This window comes from Bos indicus, chromosome 16, assembly GCF_029378745.1.
Source record: "Bos indicus isolate NIAB-ARS_2022 breed Sahiwal x Tharparkar chromosome 16, NIAB-ARS_B.indTharparkar_mat_pri_1.0, whole genome shotgun sequence".
NCBI classification, from domain to species: Eukaryota; Metazoa; Chordata; class Mammalia; order Artiodactyla; family Bovidae; genus Bos; species Bos indicus.
The window spans coordinates 74,103,905-74,123,394 of record NC_091775.1 but is presented as its reverse complement, the minus strand read 5'-3'; the positions used below and the strand labels follow the sequence as shown (position 1 = coordinate 74,123,394).

At 37.7% G+C, this 19,490-nt stretch overlaps 1 protein-coding gene across 4 annotated transcripts in view; it reads left to right on the top strand.

Annotated features, from left to right (window-relative positions):
* SYT14 (synaptotagmin 14) overlaps window positions 1–19,490 on the top strand; it is a 211,261-nt gene that overhangs the window by 50,771 nt on the left and 141,000 nt on the right. For 2 of the 4 annotated variants that reach the window (XM_070768656.1, XM_070768655.1), the window contains exons 3-4: window positions 8,150–8,314; window positions 15,535–15,750. In XM_070768656.1, the coding sequence (XP_070624757.1) occupies window positions 8,150–8,314; window positions 15,535–15,750 (381 nt within the window). Of the gene's footprint in view, window positions 1–8,149; window positions 8,315–10,125; window positions 11,384–15,534; window positions 15,751–19,490 lie in introns of those variants that run through there. The other 2 variants (XM_070768654.1, XM_070768657.1) reach the window with 2 other exon arrangements.

The following is a 19,490-nucleotide window of genomic DNA, read 5'->3' as shown; positions in this document are numbered from 1 at the left end:
TTTTTATTGAGCATATCTAATGCCTGTCAGGCTTATTATTCTATAGAATACTTTGTTTTTAAATTTTTATCTTATTAGCTTTCAAAAGTATCTTGAATAAAAAATGCTATGATTCCAGTTTTATAATTTGTATATTTGATAAAGCTGAAATCAGTTCCTATATTTTAACATATATACAAAGCTAATCCATGAAATGTTTTTTCATAATGTATGTATTAAGCTATGTTATTTGATCACATGGCTTTCCCTTATTTTTATATTTCAGGTTGGCATTTAAGGAAGCTGTAGTGTTACTTGGTGTTTTAAGACCGTGGACTCTGGAGTCAAAGTATCTGGGTTCAAATCCAGGTTCTATCATTTCCTAGATTTGTGACTTTAGACAAACTTATCACTCTCCAAGCTTCAGTTTTCTAATCTAAAGCCTAAGATAATATGTAGTATTTATTATCACAAAATCGTTTTGAGCATTACATTTAAAATGAAAGTTTATAATAGTACCTGGCAAATAGAAAGCAGTAAGGATTAGTGTTTAACATTTTGGGAGCAGGAATCAGTGTGCCAGTATTCATATCAAGATTTCATCTCACTGAATAATAATTTTAAGATCTTGAAAATTCTCCTTATTCTTATTGAGCCTCAGTTCCCATACCTGAAAAATGAGGTTGTAGTGAGAATTCAGTTTGATAATGCTTTAATGCATTTTCTAAAGCAGCCCCCAGCAAATATTAAGCACTCCTTAAATGTTTGATATTATTAATTTTGTTATTGTTTGGTCTTGGTTTTATAGTTTAATTAAATTTGATTCAGCAAATTTAGTTCTTTAAATGTATAATATTAACTTATTAACTTTAATTAACTGTGTGCTGTTAGAGACTTTGAAGGTTCTCCATTAAAAGGTAATATACATTTAAAATAGCATTTACTTGCCTGTAGCAAATGACCTAGAATGTTTGGAGAGAGTAGATGTATCTATAGATAAATTAATCATAATCTTAGAAATATTTCTGTGGCTTTTTAAGCAGATTCATAGTATAAGAATTTAGGAATAAATTCCATCAGATAGTAAAAAATATATTTTGCATTAGTGAGGTTTCAGTTCATGTAATTTTATTTAACTTTTTTGATAGTGTATCATATTCATATTTTCAGGGTGATTTCAGTGTATTGTTCCATCTCAGTTTTATGGACAAGTGGGATTATCAAATAATAATTAAATATTATCTCAATCCTGACATAAGGGTGAAAAAGTACAAGTCTGAAGCTTTTTAATACTTTCTGTCAGAAAATGTTATTTCTTTTCTACAATTGTATTACTATTTTAAAATTTTAAATACAAAATGTTTTTCCATGAATGTAGAGAATGGGCGTATAGCCAAGCAATGGATTAAAAGGGAGTTATATAGTATATTGGAGAAGGCAATGGCACCCCACTCCAGTACTCTTGCCTGGAAAATCTGCCTTGTAAGTATAAGGCACCTTTCACCATTTGTTAGTGAGGAAAGATTCTGTTTTCATTTTGTTCAAATTAATGGTTTGTATTGATCTGAAAATTTGTGAAGTAGGAGATTTTCCATTAAAGCATAGCACCTGTCATTTGCCAGTGAGGTTTGTATTTAGTCAGTGATGTCTTTCGCATGCAACAGATGAGCAAAAGGAGAACTCCCAACTCTTTATAACAAACCTGACCTTCATCAGAGCACTGTCATATTTCTCTCTTTACTGGACATCCACACTGCAGTAGTCTGCAGACATGCTAAAGTAACATGTCAAAACCTAAACTTGCTACCCGCCTCTCTTCTTCCACTGATTTCTCGGCTCCCATGCTCTAAACCACATGTCTTTACGTTCGTATTTTTTCATTTTTTTAAGTGGTGTTACCATTCACCTAGGCTTCCCAGGTAGCTCAGATGGTAAAGAATCAACCTGCAATGCAGGAGAGCCTGGTTTGGTTCCTGGGTTGGGAAAATCCCCTGGAGAAGGGATAGGATACTCACTCCAGTATTCTTGGGCTTCTCTAGTGTCTCAGATGGTAAATAATCCGCCTGTAATGTGGGAGACCTGGGTTTGATCCCTGGGTTGCGAAGATCCCCTGGAAGAGGGCATGGCAACTCACTCCAGTATTCCTGCCTGGAGAATCCCATAGACAGAGGAGCCTGGCGGGCTACAGTCTGTGGGGTTGCAAAGAGTCAGATACAACTGAGTGATTAAGCTCAGCACAGCACCATTCACTCATTCGCTCAAGCTAGAAACTTTAGAATTACCTTCTACTTCTCTTTATCCTCATTCTCTCCATTAATTGACTGGATTGTTACCAATTTTCTCTGAACAGACTCACCCCTCTTCTCTGCTGTCGCTGCTACCGTTTAGTCCTCATACTTTGCCACCATTCACTCCCTGCTGTTTGCCATTTTTCTGATTGTTTTAGGGAATATAGTTCTACAAGTAAAAGTCTGTAGGATGGTATTCAGGGTTCTTTGACAGTTTGAACCTTGCTTTCATTTTCAGTAACTGTTCTGGCATACTTTTGATCTTTCCTGAACACACCTTCATTCATGCATTTACAAATGTTTGTATAATGTCAACTGGTAGCATTGTGCTAAGTACTTAGAGGAGACAAAGGTAGATAAGACAGCCATGACTGTTGCCCATTAGTGCCGAGGGGACACCATGCGCACTGTTCCTGGTCTTTGATCACGCTCTTTCATCTGCCCTTTACTCTTTAATAGAGTTCCTATTAATCTTTCATACCCTACCCAAGTGTGATCTCCTTTCTGAAGCGTTTGTAACTTTGCCGGGTAGTATTCCTTCTTTGTGTTCCAGTACGGACACGACTGAAGTGACTTAGAAGCAGCAGCAGCAGCAGCAGCAGCAGCAGTATATTCAGTACTTCTCTTGTCGTGCTTGCTGGATTATACTTGTTTATAGTTGGCCTTTCTCCCTGGCTTAAATTTATAAGTGGGAAGGGAGGAGGGAAATGAAAGAGGAACACAGAAATAAGGATTGAGGAAAGGTGTAGGAAAGGCAGGAAGGGAAGACAAAGAACACAGGAGAAATATGAGCAGTAGTTAAAAACACAGACTCTGGAGCCAGACAGGGCTTGAATCCTGATTCTTCTACTTTCTAGCTGGGCACATGGTATAATAGCTCCATATCTCAATTTATAGTGGGGGTAAATGAGAGGAAAATTGTGACGATTAAAACAGTTAATAAATATAAAGTACTTGAAAGAGAATAGCACATCAGATCAGATCAGTCATTCAGTAGTGTCTGACTCTTTGCAACCCCATGAATCGCAGCACGCCAGGCCTCCCTGTCCATCACCAACTCCCAGAGTTCACTCAGACTCACATCCATCGAGTCAGTGATGCCATCCAGCCATCTCATCCTCTGTCGTCCCCTTCTCCTCTTGCCCCCAATCCCTCGCAGCATCAGAGTCTTTTCCAATGAGTCAACTCTTCGCATGAGGTGGCCAAAGTACTGGAGTTTCAGCTTTAGCATCATTCCCTCCAAAGAAATCCCAGGGCTGATCTCCTTCAGAATGGACTGGTTGGATCTCCTTGGAGTCCAAGGGACTCTCAAGAGTCTTCTCCAACACCACAGTTCAAAAGCATCAATTCTTCGGCGCTCAGCCTTCTTCACAGTCCAACTCTCACATCCATACATGACCACAGGAAAAACCATAGTCTTGACTAGACGGACCTTTGTTGGCAAAATAATGTCTCTGCTTTTGAATATACTATCTAGGTTGGTCATAACTTTCCTTGCAAGCAGTAAGTGTCTTTTAATTTCATGGCTGCAGTCATCATCTGTAGTGATTTTGGAGCCCAGAAAAATAAAGTCTGACACTGTTTCCACTGTTTCCCCATCTATTTCCTATGAAGTGATGGGACTGGATGCCATGATCTTCGTTTTCTGAATGTTGAGCTTTAAGCCAACTTTTTCACTCTCCACTTTCACTTTCATCAAGAGGCTTTTTAGTTCCTCTTCACTTTCTGCCATAAGGGTGGTGTCATCTGCATATCTGAGGTTATTGATATTTCTCCCGACAATCTTGATTCCAGCTTGTGTTTCTTCCAGTCCAACGTTTCTCATGATGTACTCTGCATATAAGTTAAACAAGCAGGGTGATAATATACAGCCTTGACGTACTCCTTTTCCTATTTGGAACCAGTCTGTTGTTCCATGTCCAGTTCTAACTGTTGCTTCCTGACCTGCATACAGATTTCTCAAGAGGCAGGTCAGGTGGTCTGGTATTCCCATCTCTTTCAGGATTTTCCACAGTTTATTGTGATCCACACAGTCAAAGGCTTTGGCATAGCCAATAAAGCAGAAATAGATGTTTTTCTGGAAGTCTCTTGCTTTTTCCATGATCCAGCGGATGTTGGCAATTTGATCTCTGGTTCCTCTGCCTTTTCTAAAAGCAGCTTGAACATCAGGAAGTTCACGGTTCACATATTGCTGAAGCCTGGCTTGGAGAATTTTGAGCATTACTTTACTAGCGTGTGAGATGAGTGCAATTGTGTGGTAGTTTGAACATTCTTTGGCATTGCCTTTCTTTGGGATTGGAATGAAAACTGACCTTTTCCAGTCCTGTGGCCACTGCTGAGTTTTCCAAATTTGCTGGCATACTGAGTGCAGCACTTTCACAGCATCATCTTTCAGGATTTGGAATAGCTCAACTGGAATTCCATCACCTCCACTAGCTTTGTTTGTAGTGATGCTTTCTAAGGCCCACTTGACTTCACATTCCAGGATATCTGGCTCTAAGTCAGTGATCACACCATCGTGATTATCTGGGTCATGAAGGTCTTTTTTGTACAGTTCTTCTATGTATTCTTGCCATCTCTTCTTAATATCTTCTGCTTCTGTTAGGTCCATACCATTTCTGTCCTTTATCGAGCCCATCTTTGCATGAAGTGTTCCTTTGGTATCTCTGATTTTCTTGAAGAGATCCCTAGTCTTTCCCATTCTGTTGTTTTCCTCTATTTCTTTGCATTGATCGCTGAAGAAGGCTTTCTTATCTCTTCTTGCTATTCTTTGGAACTCTGCATTCAGATGCTTATATCTTTCCTTTTCTCCTTTGCTTTTTGCTTCTCTTCTTTTCACAGCTATTTGTAAGACCTCCCCAGACGTCCATTTTGCTTTTTTGCATTTCTTTTCTATGGGGATGGTCTTGATCCCTGTCTCCTGTACAATGTCACGAACCTCATTCCATAGTTCATCAGGCACTCTATCTATCAGATCTAGTGCCTTAAATCTATTTCTCACTTCCACTGTATAATCCTAAGGGATTTGATTTAGGTCATACCTGAATGGTCTAGTGGTTTTCCCTACTTTCTTCAATTTAAGTCTGAATTTGGCAATAAGGAGCTCAGACTATGGTGAGAGCCATAGTCAGCTCCTGGTCTTGTTTTTGCTGACTGTATAGAGCTTCTCCATCTTTGGCTGCAAAGAATATAATCAGTCTGATTTCGGTGTTGACCATCTGGTGATGTCCATGTATAGAGTCTTCTCCTGTGTTGTTGGAAGAGGGTGTTTGTTATGACCAGTGCATTTTCTTGGCAAAACTCTATTAGTCTTTGCCCTGCTTCATTCCATATTCCAAGGCCAAATATGCCTGTTACTCCAGGTGTTTCCTGACTTCCTACTTTTACATTCCAGTCCCCTATAATGAAAAAGACATCTTTTTTGGGTGTTAGTTTTAAAAGGTCTTGTAGGTCTTCATAGAACCGTTCAACTTCAGCTTGTTCAGCGTTACTGGTTGGGGCATAGACATGGATTACTGTGATATTGAATGGGTTGCCTTGGAAACGAACAGAGATCATTCTGTCGCTTTTGAGATTGCATCCAAACAATATAGCACGTAATATATGCTATATTGTTTTTATTAGCAATAACTAGCTTTCATAAGTGAGGTGAGTTGTGTTTCCTCCTTCATTTAGTCTTCTAAGAGATAGGAGATTTTTTTTAAAATTTTACTTACTTATTTATTTTTAACACCAAAAACATTTTGTATTGGGGTATAGCTGATTAACAGTGTACTGACAGTTTCAGGTGAACAGTGAAGGGACTCAGCCGTACGGGATGGGAGATTTTAAGCTGCTTATTATTATAGCTAACGCTGTGTGTTCACTTACGGCATCACATTTTAGTGTGCTTTGGGCCTGCGCTGAAAGGGGAGCTCCTATCCATATGTGCTGTTTACAATGTAATACTGAATATGGTCACACTGAGAATTTTGTGTCTTCATACCAGAGTCTGTCCTGCTGCGATCTTCCTAGCTTTTAGATCAGATGGTGATAGTCTTTTTACCTGTTTTTTTTTTTTTTTTTTTACCTTAACCGTCAGGCTTGATGTTATCACTGTTTTATGTCATATACCTTAGATTCTTTTATTAAACTATGTTCTCTTTCCTGACTATTCTCCAGCCTGAGAATGAGACAGAAAGGGCTAATGTCTAGGCGTAACGTCTTGGTTCTGGTAGCAGGATCTGTTCCTCCGCACCAGGCTGCTATTCAGAGCACTTCCACCATCCCTGCCACCTTCTGCCTCACACTCATCACGCCTCCTTGCAATATTATTCTCTGCTCTGTCCTCTGCTGCAGTGCTGTTGACCCAGCTTTGAACAGACCATAATGTCGTATCAGTCCTGCACCTGGGATGCTAGCTATCACAGATGCTGAGAAGCTAGAAGAGTAAAGCACTCATCATGGACTGGTGGGTGACTTCAGTTTTAACAAATGAGTTAGATGCCGATTGTCCTGGTTCTTCAGATTAAAAAAGGAATTTTGGAGGAGATGACGTTTTAGTCGCTGCTTGAGCAGTGGAGGAGGAAAGAGTAGGGTGGTATTTGAGGCTTTTGATTCATTGTCTACTAATGCTTGAGTCAGGCACTGAGATTACAAAAGTTTAGTTCTGTTTAATTCCAAATGACTAGTCCCAGAGAGAGATAATGCAGAAGTTGAAAAGAAAGAGATGACTAAGGATTGGAGAAGTTGGAGAAGGTTTTGTCCTCACTCTACCAAATCTCCCTGGATGGTTTCATGTATTCTCTTGTATTCATGATTCTCATGTATTCATGGAGTTTCTGGAATGCACAGTGATACCCTGTCTCTTGTTTTCACATGCTGTTTCTTCTGTATGAAATCGTGTTCACTTGGCTAATTCTTGGGCTTCCCTGGTGGCTCAGACGGTAAAGAATCCGCCTGCAATGCAGGAGACCTGGGTTTGATCCTTGGGTTGGGAAGCTCCCTGGAGAAGAGAACAGCTACCCACTCCAGTATTCTGACCTGGAGAACTCCATGGACTGTGTAGTCCATGGGGTCGCGAAGAGTTGGACACGACTGAGCGACGTTCGCTTTCACTTTTTTGGCTAATTCTTACAATTACAGGAGCCGTAACTTGTAGAAAAGCTTACTTGATCCTTCAGCACTGGGTTACATAACCTTGGTTGCACTGCGTTGTGACTGCCTTCACCAGCCTGTTCACGGAAGATAGGAAATGCATGTGTGATATGCTCGGTGTATGGCTGCTGCTCCAGAGTGTTTGTTGGTTGAATGAATGAGTGGGATTTGGTATAGAGAGGATACTCAGTCACTCCTGGCAAGGGGAGGAGGCAGACAAAAACACGGCATGTGGTAAATGGAATCATCTGATTGGAGAGTAGTATTGAAAAGAGGCTGGAGTTTTCAATGCCAAGTTAAAAAGTCCAGAGTTGGTTTAACACAAAAAGACCATTGAAGCTTTTAGAGATAACAACAATAGTATACGTTCTCATAAATTTGAGTGCTTGGGAAATAAGTTTTTCTAAATTTTGTTTTAAAATTTTTTTAATACTCGTCAGTGGACTAAATAATATGGTGACTGCCTCTTTTATAGACTCATTTCTTTTTAAGACTGTTCCCACATAATTTACAGGGAAACTGTTAATATACTCTTAAATAAATTTTAATATACTTTTGCATAAATTGAACAACTCATTAAACTTTGCAGTTTATTTTTCTCACAAACTGAACTGTTGTGAACTATGAAAATTTACAAATAAAATTCAAATAAGGCAGCAATCTTAACACAATGTATAGGGGTTTCCTTCTTATTTGTAACTTGAAGAAGAATAAATGCTTACAGCTGTGACTTTTTTTCCCTCCAGTATCTCCAGAGGCAGTTGGATTTTTGTCTGCTGTTGGGGTGTTTATTATCTTGATGCTGCTCCTTTTTCTCTATATTAATAAGAAGTTCTGTTTTGAAAATGTTGGCGGGTTTCCAGATCTTGGTTCAGGATACAGTGCAAGGAAGAATTCACAAGATAAAATTTGTAAGTATCATATCGCTGCTTCTCTTGTTTAGTCTTTCTATCTACTGTTTATTACTTTATTTTAAAAATACGATATACATTAAAAAGCTTGATTCTGACATACAGTAAACTAACCTTTAGACATTATTCTGTGAGAGTAAAAGATCTATTACATAAATTATGTTCAGCTATCTTTTTATTGCCCATGAATTGCTACTATATTGCATAAAAATGAATTGTATATCATCATAGAATGACATTTTTATATACTTTAAGAAGAAGGACATATCTTATTACTTTCTATGTTTAAATCCATTGTCCAAATAGTTTTCTAGAGAGCTTTTTTCCCATGTCCCTAGAAAGCTTTTGAGAGTATTCACCCTTTAATCTGCTGTTGAATTCTCAGCAATGGATAATTATGTTGTTTAGAGAAGGTGGTTTTCTCTCGTAATTTAGTATGTAAAATCTGATTATGAAACTTAGTGTTCCTCTTTCCTCCTTGGCAACACAGATATATTGCTTAGTGTTACCAGATAATAGGAAAGATGAGGGCTGTGATATTGTTCTTTTTCTTATGAAAAACTTCTCTTTTTTTTAAGTTATTATAGAGTTCTTTATTTGCTGTTTCCAAAGACTGGCTTATGTAAATAATAACAAAAAGAAGTTGAAAATTGTAAAAGTGAGACATTAATTTAGAATTTTAAGGAAAAATACAAGAGAAGCCTTACATTTCTTGTCCATGTACAAATGTTGAAGAGATGCTTTTGTCTTGTATCTGGTAACTTAAAAAGTGATAGCCTCATTGTTTATAAAAATCTTATTGTTGAATTACATCATGCAGATTTTACATTAAGGAAACTGTAGTATTTTATGTGGTTTGGTTTGATTAATGTTTCTCATACTTCACCTGTTTTTTTCTTTTTTCCATCATTTGCGTAGAATAAACTGGTTAAAGATACCTCTTTTAGTAGCCTCCAGTAATTCTCCGTTTTGGCATTTCTAGTTTTTCTTTGGTCTTATCCCTTCACACTCTTAAAAATTATTGAGGACCCCAAAGAGTTTTTGTTTATGTGAGTTATAGCTCAATGATATGTAAATTAGAAGTTAAAACCTAAGAAAAATTTAAAATACTTTTTCAATTTATTTTTAAAAACCCAACAGTAAGTCTATTACTTGTTAATCTAAAATGTATTAATTTTTAAAACTGTATATTTTCTAAAACCAAAAAATACGTTTGATGAGAAGAGTGGCATTGTTTTACATTGCAAATCTCTCTAATGACTGGCACAGAAGAAACAACTGGATTCTCATATCTGCTCCTGCATTCAATCTGTTCTGTGGCCTCGGGAAAACCCAGGAGCTCATTTGAGTGAATGAAAGTGAAAAGTTAACTATCCTCTTACTCTCATTGTAGAAAGAGTTTTGACCTTGAGGATCTATTGGAAAGGTTGGGGGACCTTATTAATTTTTCTGAGGCTGTTTCTTTACTCGCTTATTAAATAAGAATAATAATATTTACCTTCTAGAGTTATTTTAAGATCAAATAAGAAAAAAATTTGTAAATCACAATTCCTTGCATGTAATAGCCACTCAGCAAATGTTCTCTCTCTGCTCGTCCCTATTCTAACTTCTGCAAAATTGTTTAGATATATAAACAAATACATATTTGGGGTAATATATGTATTGGGGGAATCCTTAATACATTTTTTATTTTGAAATGGTATTGGTACTTTGTTCTTTGTTAATAATATAGGGCAGTTCCCATACATAGACTATTAATAAGTTAACTAAAAAGTACATAATAAAAATCCTTTTTATACTTCTTCTTGCAGGTATAGAATAAAAACCCAATAGTATTTGAGGGAAAAATACTGTCTTGCTGCTGTCATACCAGCTGTGGAGTGGGAAAAAATCTGGTTACGTTTAAACCAAGTGGTTTGATTTTTTTTTTTTTTTTTGAAGCATCTTTTACTTCAACATATTTCTTCCATTACATAAGCATTTACAGAAAGATTAAAAGGCATAATGTGAAATACTGATATTGAGCTAATGAATAGCACCATTTAAGTAAATGTTAAATTGAAATTCCAGAGTGCTTAATATTTTGAGAAGAGAAAATTCCATGATTGTAGCTTTTAGGAACAAGGAATTAGAAAATGGCATTTTTCAAAAGTTTTCAGCAGAATCTGCCTTCAGTATCCTCTCTGGTGGACACGATCAGTAATGCTGTGGAAGATTTGACCATTGCTGTAGGAGAAGTCAGCTATGCGTTCACTGACTCAGTTGCTGAACAGGTAACAAGCATGATAAATGGCTTTCGCCCAGAAGAGGAAAGCTCTGCAGCCCCAGAAGCTGCAGATACTTCTAAACAAGAAAGCACCACAATATCAGAAGTCTCCCAAAACACTAATTGTCAGAAAGCACCATTCAATTTAGAGAACCAAGCAGATCGAATAAATAGCTATAATACTTCAGTTTCACAAAAGCAAGACCAAAGAATGAGTGAAGGAGGAGGAGTTAAACATATTAATAATAGGCAGCAGATGCCATCACAATATCAAGAAACAGATAATGCTTTGAAAGGTGATTCTTCTTTGAAAGGCCATGTGAGTGATGGTAGGGTATCAGTTAGCAGGCAGAATGCAAGTGTTGGGTCTCCCTGGCAAGAACTTCAAAGTACCGACAGGTGTAGAAAAAATGGATTAGAAATTTCCAGTGATGGTAAACATGACTTAAAGGAGGTAAGATATCAAGAAATGAAAGAAAATTACTTAAAGAAAGCTGAAACACATATTAAAAGTAAAGGATACAAAGGGCATAACTATTCAGGAAATGAATGTTCTCCAAAAGATATTCTGGAAGGCAGTAGACATATGATACAGAAATCCATTAAGAAGGAAGACTTGTATCCAGCAGCATCAACTGATTCTAAAGAGCAGTGTCAAGGAAAAATCAAAGAACAAATAAATCCAACAAAATTCTACAAAGGGAAAGCAGATATAAAAACAAAGAAAAATGAAGCCATTTCTGCCAAAAAAGAAACAGCAAAGAGTAAAGATGAAAAATATTTTAAGATAATACCAGAAAAAGGTGAGGTCTCCTAATGTGAGTTTGAGTGATAAAATGTTCTCTTAATTTTTTCACATTAGGAAAAATATCATCCAACTTCTTTAATTGTTCTCTGTACATCTGTTTTGCTAAGGCTTTCTTGAGTCCTCTTACTGAGAGGCATTTTTAAAGTCATGCAGTTTTTTCTTACAGTCCTTTCAAAAGCATGTTGTTTGTATTCCTCTGATTTAAGTATTGCCCCTGGTCCCTGCATTATTTGGACAGTTTTAAGGACCTTCATTTTACTTGCTGCTGGCTGCTGCTAAGTCGCTTCAGTCATGTCCGACTCTGTGTGACCCCATAGATGGCAGCCCACCAGGCTCCCCCGTCCCCGGGATTCTCCAGGCAAGAACACTGGAGTGGGCTGCCATTTCCTTCTCCAATGCATGAAAGTGAAAAGTGAAAGTGAAGTCACTCAGTCGTGTCCGACCCTCAGCGACCCCATGGACTGCAGCCTACCAGGCTCTTCCGTCCATGGGATTTTCCAAGCAAGAGTACTGGAGTAGGGTGCCATTGCCTTCTCATTTTACTTAATGCCCATTTATTGTACAACCCAGAACTCTATGGTTTTCTTAAGTACTGTGCATACTTTAATTGGAGTTTATTTGGTGTGCTATAGTTGAATTTAAAAATTTTGTGTTTTTGTAACCTACCCTTAACCCTTTATACATTGTTGCTCTTGACATCTTTCCTGGTAAGAATCTACCAAATGTTTTATGTTTTCCTTGAGAGCAATGGATTTTTATTTTATTGAAATACATGCTTCAGAATGTCTTTTCATTTAGCCATACTTTGAGAGTTTTGTGTGACTTCTGTGTTTCCAATGCATATACATGAACAATCTATTTTTATTCATAAGTTCTCTATGTACAATTAAGATTCCAACTAAGCAGTCACAGTTTTCATCCACAGTATTTGTGACAGTTTTCAAAACAATTAGCTGACAGTTACTTGGTTTCCTTCATGTTGCCAGTTATCACTCCTGGTTATCCCTTGAAGTGAAGTGCAAGTGGCTCAGTCATGTCCACCTCTGCGACCCCATGGACTGTAGCCCCCCAGGCTCCTCTGTCCGTGGGATTCTCCAGGTCAGAATACTGGAGTGGGTATCCGTTCCCTTCTCCAGGGGATCTTCTCAATCAGAGATCGAACCCAGGTCTCCCACATTGCAGGCAGATTATTTACCATCTGAGCCGTGATTATGCCTTAGTCATTCTCATTTAGTGTTGATCTGATCACAACACCAGAAGTACACTGGCTTTTATTTATAAAAGATACATATGGAATTTTTGTGTATGTTTACATTCTCATAACATAACAAAAAACTGAGTAGCACTAGAAATGCAGAAGACTGTTTCAATTCTGCTACATGACTTTATGTGTAATAGGAATCTGCTATTTATCAGTTGTCTGAATGATTTTTAAATGATATAATAGAGGCTGATCCAAGATGGATGAGCCAATTAAAAAGGAATGTAAATTTTTGGAAATATATCTGTTTTGAAGTTTATTCTCCTAGCAGTTGTTTGAAATGTCAGATTCAGTGAGGGTTTTTTTTTTTTTTTTTGGTAGCCTTGATTTAATTATGGTAGCCTTATTACCTGAAGTAATAAAAATTAAAAGAAATAAAATTAAGTGAAATAGTTTACATATTATCTTATTCATAAAATAACAGAATGGATGCTATTAATACTTCACAAGTAGTAGTGCAGAATTTAAAATTTTAATTTGTTTTAATTAAGAAGCATGCTACTACCTAAAGGAATCACGTATCTCTTAAGTATTCTAGAATTTAATGAGTACTAAACTGAAAATCCCATGGACAGAGGAGCTTGGTGGGCTACAGTCCATAGGGTTGCGAGTGTCAGACACGACTTAGTAACTGAACTACCACCTCCAAACTGAAACATATTATGATTTAAAAATCATTTTGAAAATCATTCGACCCATATGGATTGTCCCTTCATATAGCTGAACTGTAATATTGCTAGTATTAATACCTGAGTCCTAGGTTCTGACAGAGCTTATAAGATATAATAAGAGGAAGAAGGGTTTCCTTCTCCATTTCCAAATGCAGGGCTACTCTAGGTAATATAGTAGGTAAATTTCTTGCTGCCCTCCTCAGAGCTCTCCTGCTGCCTTAGAATCCACACAGTGCTAAAACCTGGGAGTCAGAATGCCCAGATTTAGACTAGATCTGCCATCATCTCAGTCCTGTCTAATAGAACTTTCTGCAGTGATGGAAGAGTTCTACGTATCTGTATTGCTCCATACGTAACCACTGTCCACACATAGCTCTTGAGCACTTGGAATGTGGCTAGTAGCACTGGAGAACTAGACTTTAAATTTTATTATTTCTACTTAATTTAAATAACTGCATGTGGCTGGTGACTAAGTATGACAGTGCAGAATATAACATTGGTTATGGCTTTACCCTTTGATAGTTTTATTTTACTGAATTAAAAAGTGGGACTTGGACTAGTGACATTGAAGCTACCATGTTTCTAACTCTAAATATTGAATTTCTATCCCATATCTTGTTCTCGTTCTTTGTCTCTCCACTTGAATTTTAAACTTTGATTCCTGTAGTGCAGATGATTTAGCTGAGTGTAATGAGAGAAATGTCTAGACTGAACTAATAACTTCTGACTGTTGTGGTCTCTTCATCCTTCTGGAGTTGTTTTAGAATTCTGAGAAGGTTACATCTTGTTTAAATGAATCTCAACATGATGCAGTTTCAAAATCTTTACCTTTTAAGTAAATGATACCCACTCCAGTACTCTTGCCTGGAAAATCCCATGGATGGGGGACCCTGGTAGGATGCAGTCCATGGGGTCGCTAAGAGTCAGGCACGACTGAGCGAGTTCGCTTTCACTTTTCACTTTAACGCATTGGAGAAGGAAATGGCAACCCACTCCAGTGTTCTTGCCTGGAGAATCCCAGAGACGGGGAGCCTGGTGGCTGCCGTCTATGGGGTTGCACAGAGTTGGACACGACTGAAGCGACTTAGCAGCAGCAGCAGCAGCAGCAGCAGCAGTGCTTTTTAAAAGAATATAAAATTAATTTACCAGTTTACCTTCTGGAAATGTAATTTGAAATTTGGGTACATGTAAGTAAGGTTTTCCTAGGAAGTCTGCCTTTCACAGATGATGTGTTAAGTTTGGTATATATGCTTCCAGATATTTTTGTATGTATCTATAAACTTATACTGCATGGATGTGTGTATACATTGCATGTAGATGTGTGTATGTGTGTTAATCTGTTTTTTTAAACGAGACTATAACATCTACTTTATTTCTCTTAACATTATATGGTAGGCATTCTTTCCCTGTGAGCACTCATAAGTTCCTCATTTTTAATGACTGCATAGTGTACCATTGCACAGATGTATCATAATTTACTTAACCAAGGCCCAGCGTTGGACATTCAGCTTGCATTTTTGTTTTCTTTGGCTGTTAAACACAATTCAGTAAATTGTCTCAAATACATATCACTGCCCATCTGTTAATTATTTTTTTAGGCTGAATTCTTAGAAATGGAATTGGTTAATTCTTATAAATGAATCAAAGACTATATACACTGGAAACTTTGATATGTATTGCCAGGTTGCTATCTAGAAGAGTTGTATCATTTGTATTTCAATCAATAGTGTATGTCTGTCTGTCTCTTTGTTCTGCTTCTAGTGCTAAGCAGTATCAGCTATGAAAATTTTGGCTAAGATGATGACCAAAAATGTCTCTTGTAACATGAATAATTTCAGTCAGATCCATATGTATTGGCAATACTTAAACTTCTTTGTGTGCTACTAATGCTTTAAAAAAATTCTGTAAGATGGCAAGCCCTATTATTCTGTTTATCTGTATCATGGTTGGAAAATCCCTGTGACTAACATTATTTATATAATTCAAATATGCAAGTCAGTTTTTTCTCGTAAAACATAAAAACCCAAAGCTTGGGCTTCTTAAATGAAAAATATTTTTCTAAAGCTGAAAATTCAGATTGTGTGTGTGTATATTTGTGTGTATATGAATATATATGACACATATATAAGTGTATAACATATATGTGACTGTAGCAAATTTGCCATTACTTTATAGCATTGAATTTTGATCTGCCGTCCTTGTCATTCCAAATAGATAATTCCTACCTGGACAAAGATGAGCCTGGTTCATCGTCTGAAAGTGAAGATGAAGCACTGGGTAAATACCACGAGGCCTTATCCAGAACACACAACTCCAGACTACCACTGGCGGAGTCTAGACAAAAGAGCTATACGTGGGAAACGAGACAGAAATACAGTCCTCTTTCTGCAGAGTATGACGGATACAGTAGTGAAGCATCAGTAGATGAAGGTAAGATAGGCTAATTATTCAATTTTTTAGCTGATACGCTGTAGGACTTAGTTATTTGTTTCTACAACTCTAGGCACCTGTGGTTGCACACTAAATAAGAGATGGCGTGAATAGTCACATTTCTGGGACTGTAATTTATTCAAATTCAAATCTTTGAGCTCAAGCCAAAACCAAAACACCCCAAACCAAAACACCAATAATTGAAATACAGTGGTAATTCTAGGGCTTTTTTCACAATGAACATATGCCTAGCAGTCATGAAATGGGAAATGGGAATCTGCTCTTGTCTCAGATGGAATCATTTCCTAAATACCTGTTATAGGAACTGATACCTCTCAGTGTTGACTCTGACTGCAGTGTGTAAATGAATGTGTTTTCATTCAGTATGGCCCCTAGTGTGAGCCAAACACTTCATGCAGCACTTAGCAGAAGAAATGATGATCTGTTCCATGTAGAGGGAAAACTGAGATACATTTATGGAGTACCTGTGCTGTATTGTACTAGGTTTTTAGGGGAATTTAAGGAGTTTTCAGGGATTATTTTGTCTCTAATTGATTTTTGCCTCACATGCGGACACTGACATTTGAACTCAACCTACATAGAAGATACAAGTCCACTCTCACACATTTTTATATCTTTCTAAAAGAGAAATAAAAAAGCTTTGCTATTGCTTACAGCATTTTTCCTTCCACATTTAAGTAAGTTGTTCATGTACTTGATACAGTGTGTGTCTACTCCTAGTAATTATTATATAAATGTCCAGATATGAAGAAAAGAGCAATGTATTTTAAATAGCACTTTTATTAGTGCATCAGACGCAAACTAACCTTAATTTTATAGCTGTGGCTTGTGTTTTGGGACCTGTTACTATTGATGACTTATCCTGGCACATACAGTTGTCAAAAGAGCTAAATCATTTACTTTTGTATTTGGCTTAATGCTAACTAAAGATTGGTATATATACCTCCCTTTTATTTCTGCTAGTACATAGGTACAGTAAGAAAATAAATATAGAAAGCTCATTATGAGATGTTCGGGAAGAAATAAAAAATATTAGACATGGACTCTACCCTCAAAAATACCTTACTTAACACTAGAGAAAATAAGATATGTGTTTACAGTGATAACTAAATAATGCAAAAATGACAAAGCCAGTCCCCAACTTACGTAAACCCTGGCTCATGAATAGCAGAACAGAAAGAGAAGGGGTCTTAAAGCCTGATCCTTGCGCGCATTCTGACCCTGTGACTCACCAGGCTGTGAGCCCTTGAGTAGTGTAGCTAATGGTTTGTAGGCTTGTTTCATTGTCTCTCAGTGTGAATAATAACTTGCTGATAGGGTTGTCATGGACCTTAAATGCCATGTGTGGTGTTCTTAGCATAGTGTCTGATGCCTGACTGGTAAGTGATCAGTAAATGGTGGTCATAGTTGTGGTTGGTGAAACAGTGGTGGTGATGAGAGTGAGTAGCCACAAGCAAGCTATGAGTGTGTAATATGTGACTCTAGACATTTTCTTTTTTGCAGCTTCAGTTCCAGGCTTTTTTCCTCTACTCATCCTTCTTACCCTACACTTCTGTGCTGGTTTGATTGCTTCTTCCCACTAGTCCTGTTACTCTCCCGTGGCTCAGCAGTTTGGGGAAAGCGGTAAAGAGAGAAGCATAACCTCAGTGGCCCTTCTGTTCCTGCCCTTCCCTCTGGAATTACCTCTCATTTCACGTCACCTGTGTATTTAGGACTTGTACCTTTCTACCATTTCTACCCTAAATCATTTGGTAAAACATCCAGGATAGCATGATTTTAGGCATTCTGAAATGAGATTTACTTACTTCATAAGCATTTGGTGAAAGCTTTTTATGTGCCATACTAGATCCTGTGGATGTGAATAAAAACATTTTATAAAAAATTATATAAAAGATTAATCAAAGCAAGCTTGTTTTAAAGAGCCCCCAGACTGGCGGAGGATGACCTGTGAGTACATGTGTAATGCTGTGTGGTAAGAGGTCTGTTAATACAAGAATAGCATTGTGCAGAAATACAGAAGAGGAGGTGACTGAGACTTTGGGAGGTGGGGCTGGGGGATCTGCACAGCGTGGGTGAGCTAGACTTGAGGGGGACTGCTCAATCGCACAGAACAGTGATTGTAGAAAAGCAGAAGACACTGTGTTTCCAAGTCTTTAACCTAGGATCTGTGCTTGGAGAAGGTGCAGTAATGGGGCTGAATGCCACACTCAGGACTTTGGATGTTGTCTTCCAGGAAATATAGAGCCCTAGAAAGTTTTTACAGTGGCTAGCGTGGCACTTTTAGGCTAGTGTTTAAATACTGTAACAGAAGATGAATTGGAGATAGGAACTGCTGAAGACAGGACAGATTAGATAAACAGCCATGAGATCCTCATTAGCAATGTTAATTGAGGGACAAAGAATTTGAGGGACTTCTCAAGAAGAAACTGAGGGGCTTCTCAGTATATCCTGGTGAATGGCTGTATGTTTTGTGTAAGGAAAGACTGTTTAATTAGTTTAGAAAGCGTAAGAGAAGTAAGTTTGTGGGAGGAGATAGTTTGGTTTCAGTCATGCTGTATTTCAGGGGTCTGTGGAATATCCAGGTGGAGATGGATATCCTTATTGTTAAAATGCTGGCACTGGGGTTTAGGATGGAGAGATGACCGAGTGATAATGTAAGATAGCGATCGACTAAGAAGATAGTTTTTTGTATCATAGATTATTGCTAATTGAAAAATCAGAGATTGCTGTGAGTCCAAAGTAGACTCAGTGGAGTAAAGGGAAGAACAGGAAGACTTGATTAGAGAGGGACATTTCAGAGCTCTGGATTTTAGAGAACAGCAATTTCAAGTGATAGTAAGTTCTGAACATGCCCACAGGCTAAAGATGCAGAAATACACATAAAATGCTAAAAGGTTTTAAGGAAGGGAGCGAAATACTATCCACTGGGGAAGGTGTGAGAGAGCTTCCGTGAAAATGGTGTTAGGGTTCAGCTTTGAAAAATGGGTAGAAAGTTGGTGAAAAGAATAAGTAGAGGTATCTTAGAAGGAAGTTCATAAATGCCACAATACAAAGCAGTGAAATCTAGGGACTATTTCAGAAACAGAGAAAAGGCTCCTCTTAACTCTAACATAGGTGCGTGTATGTGTTTATATATATATGTTTATATATGTGTAAAATAAAGTGGAAAGACAGATAAAGTCTAAATCCTGGAGTGGCTTTCTGAGAAGTTTGGATTTCAGTGGTTAGCCAGCAAGAACTCATTGAAAGTTTTTCACCAAGGAACCACGACCAGGGATGTCCAGGTTCGATGCATGATACTGGATGCTTGGGGCTGGTGCACTGGGACGACCCAGAGGGAGGGTATGGGGAGGGAGGAGGGAGGAGGGTTCAGGGGGAACACAGGTATACCTGTGGCAGATTCATTTCGATAGTTGGCAAAACTAATACAATATTGTAAAGTTAAAAAAAAAAAAAAGTAGTTTACAACTGGAAGACTATAGGAAAAAGTCACCAATTAAGGAGGTCTTTGGAGTCATCTGTGTGGGAAATGGTAAAAATCTGAATTATAATAATGGCAGTAGGAATACAAGAGGATGGAAGAGATCTTATAGAGGCACCGTTTACTGGATTTAGAAACTAAATGCATTGGAACTTTAGAATGAAGGAAGAAGTGTCAAAAATGATTCTAGTTTCCAGCAAGTGGGACTAGGAAAATGCTGAGGTCACTAATACAAATA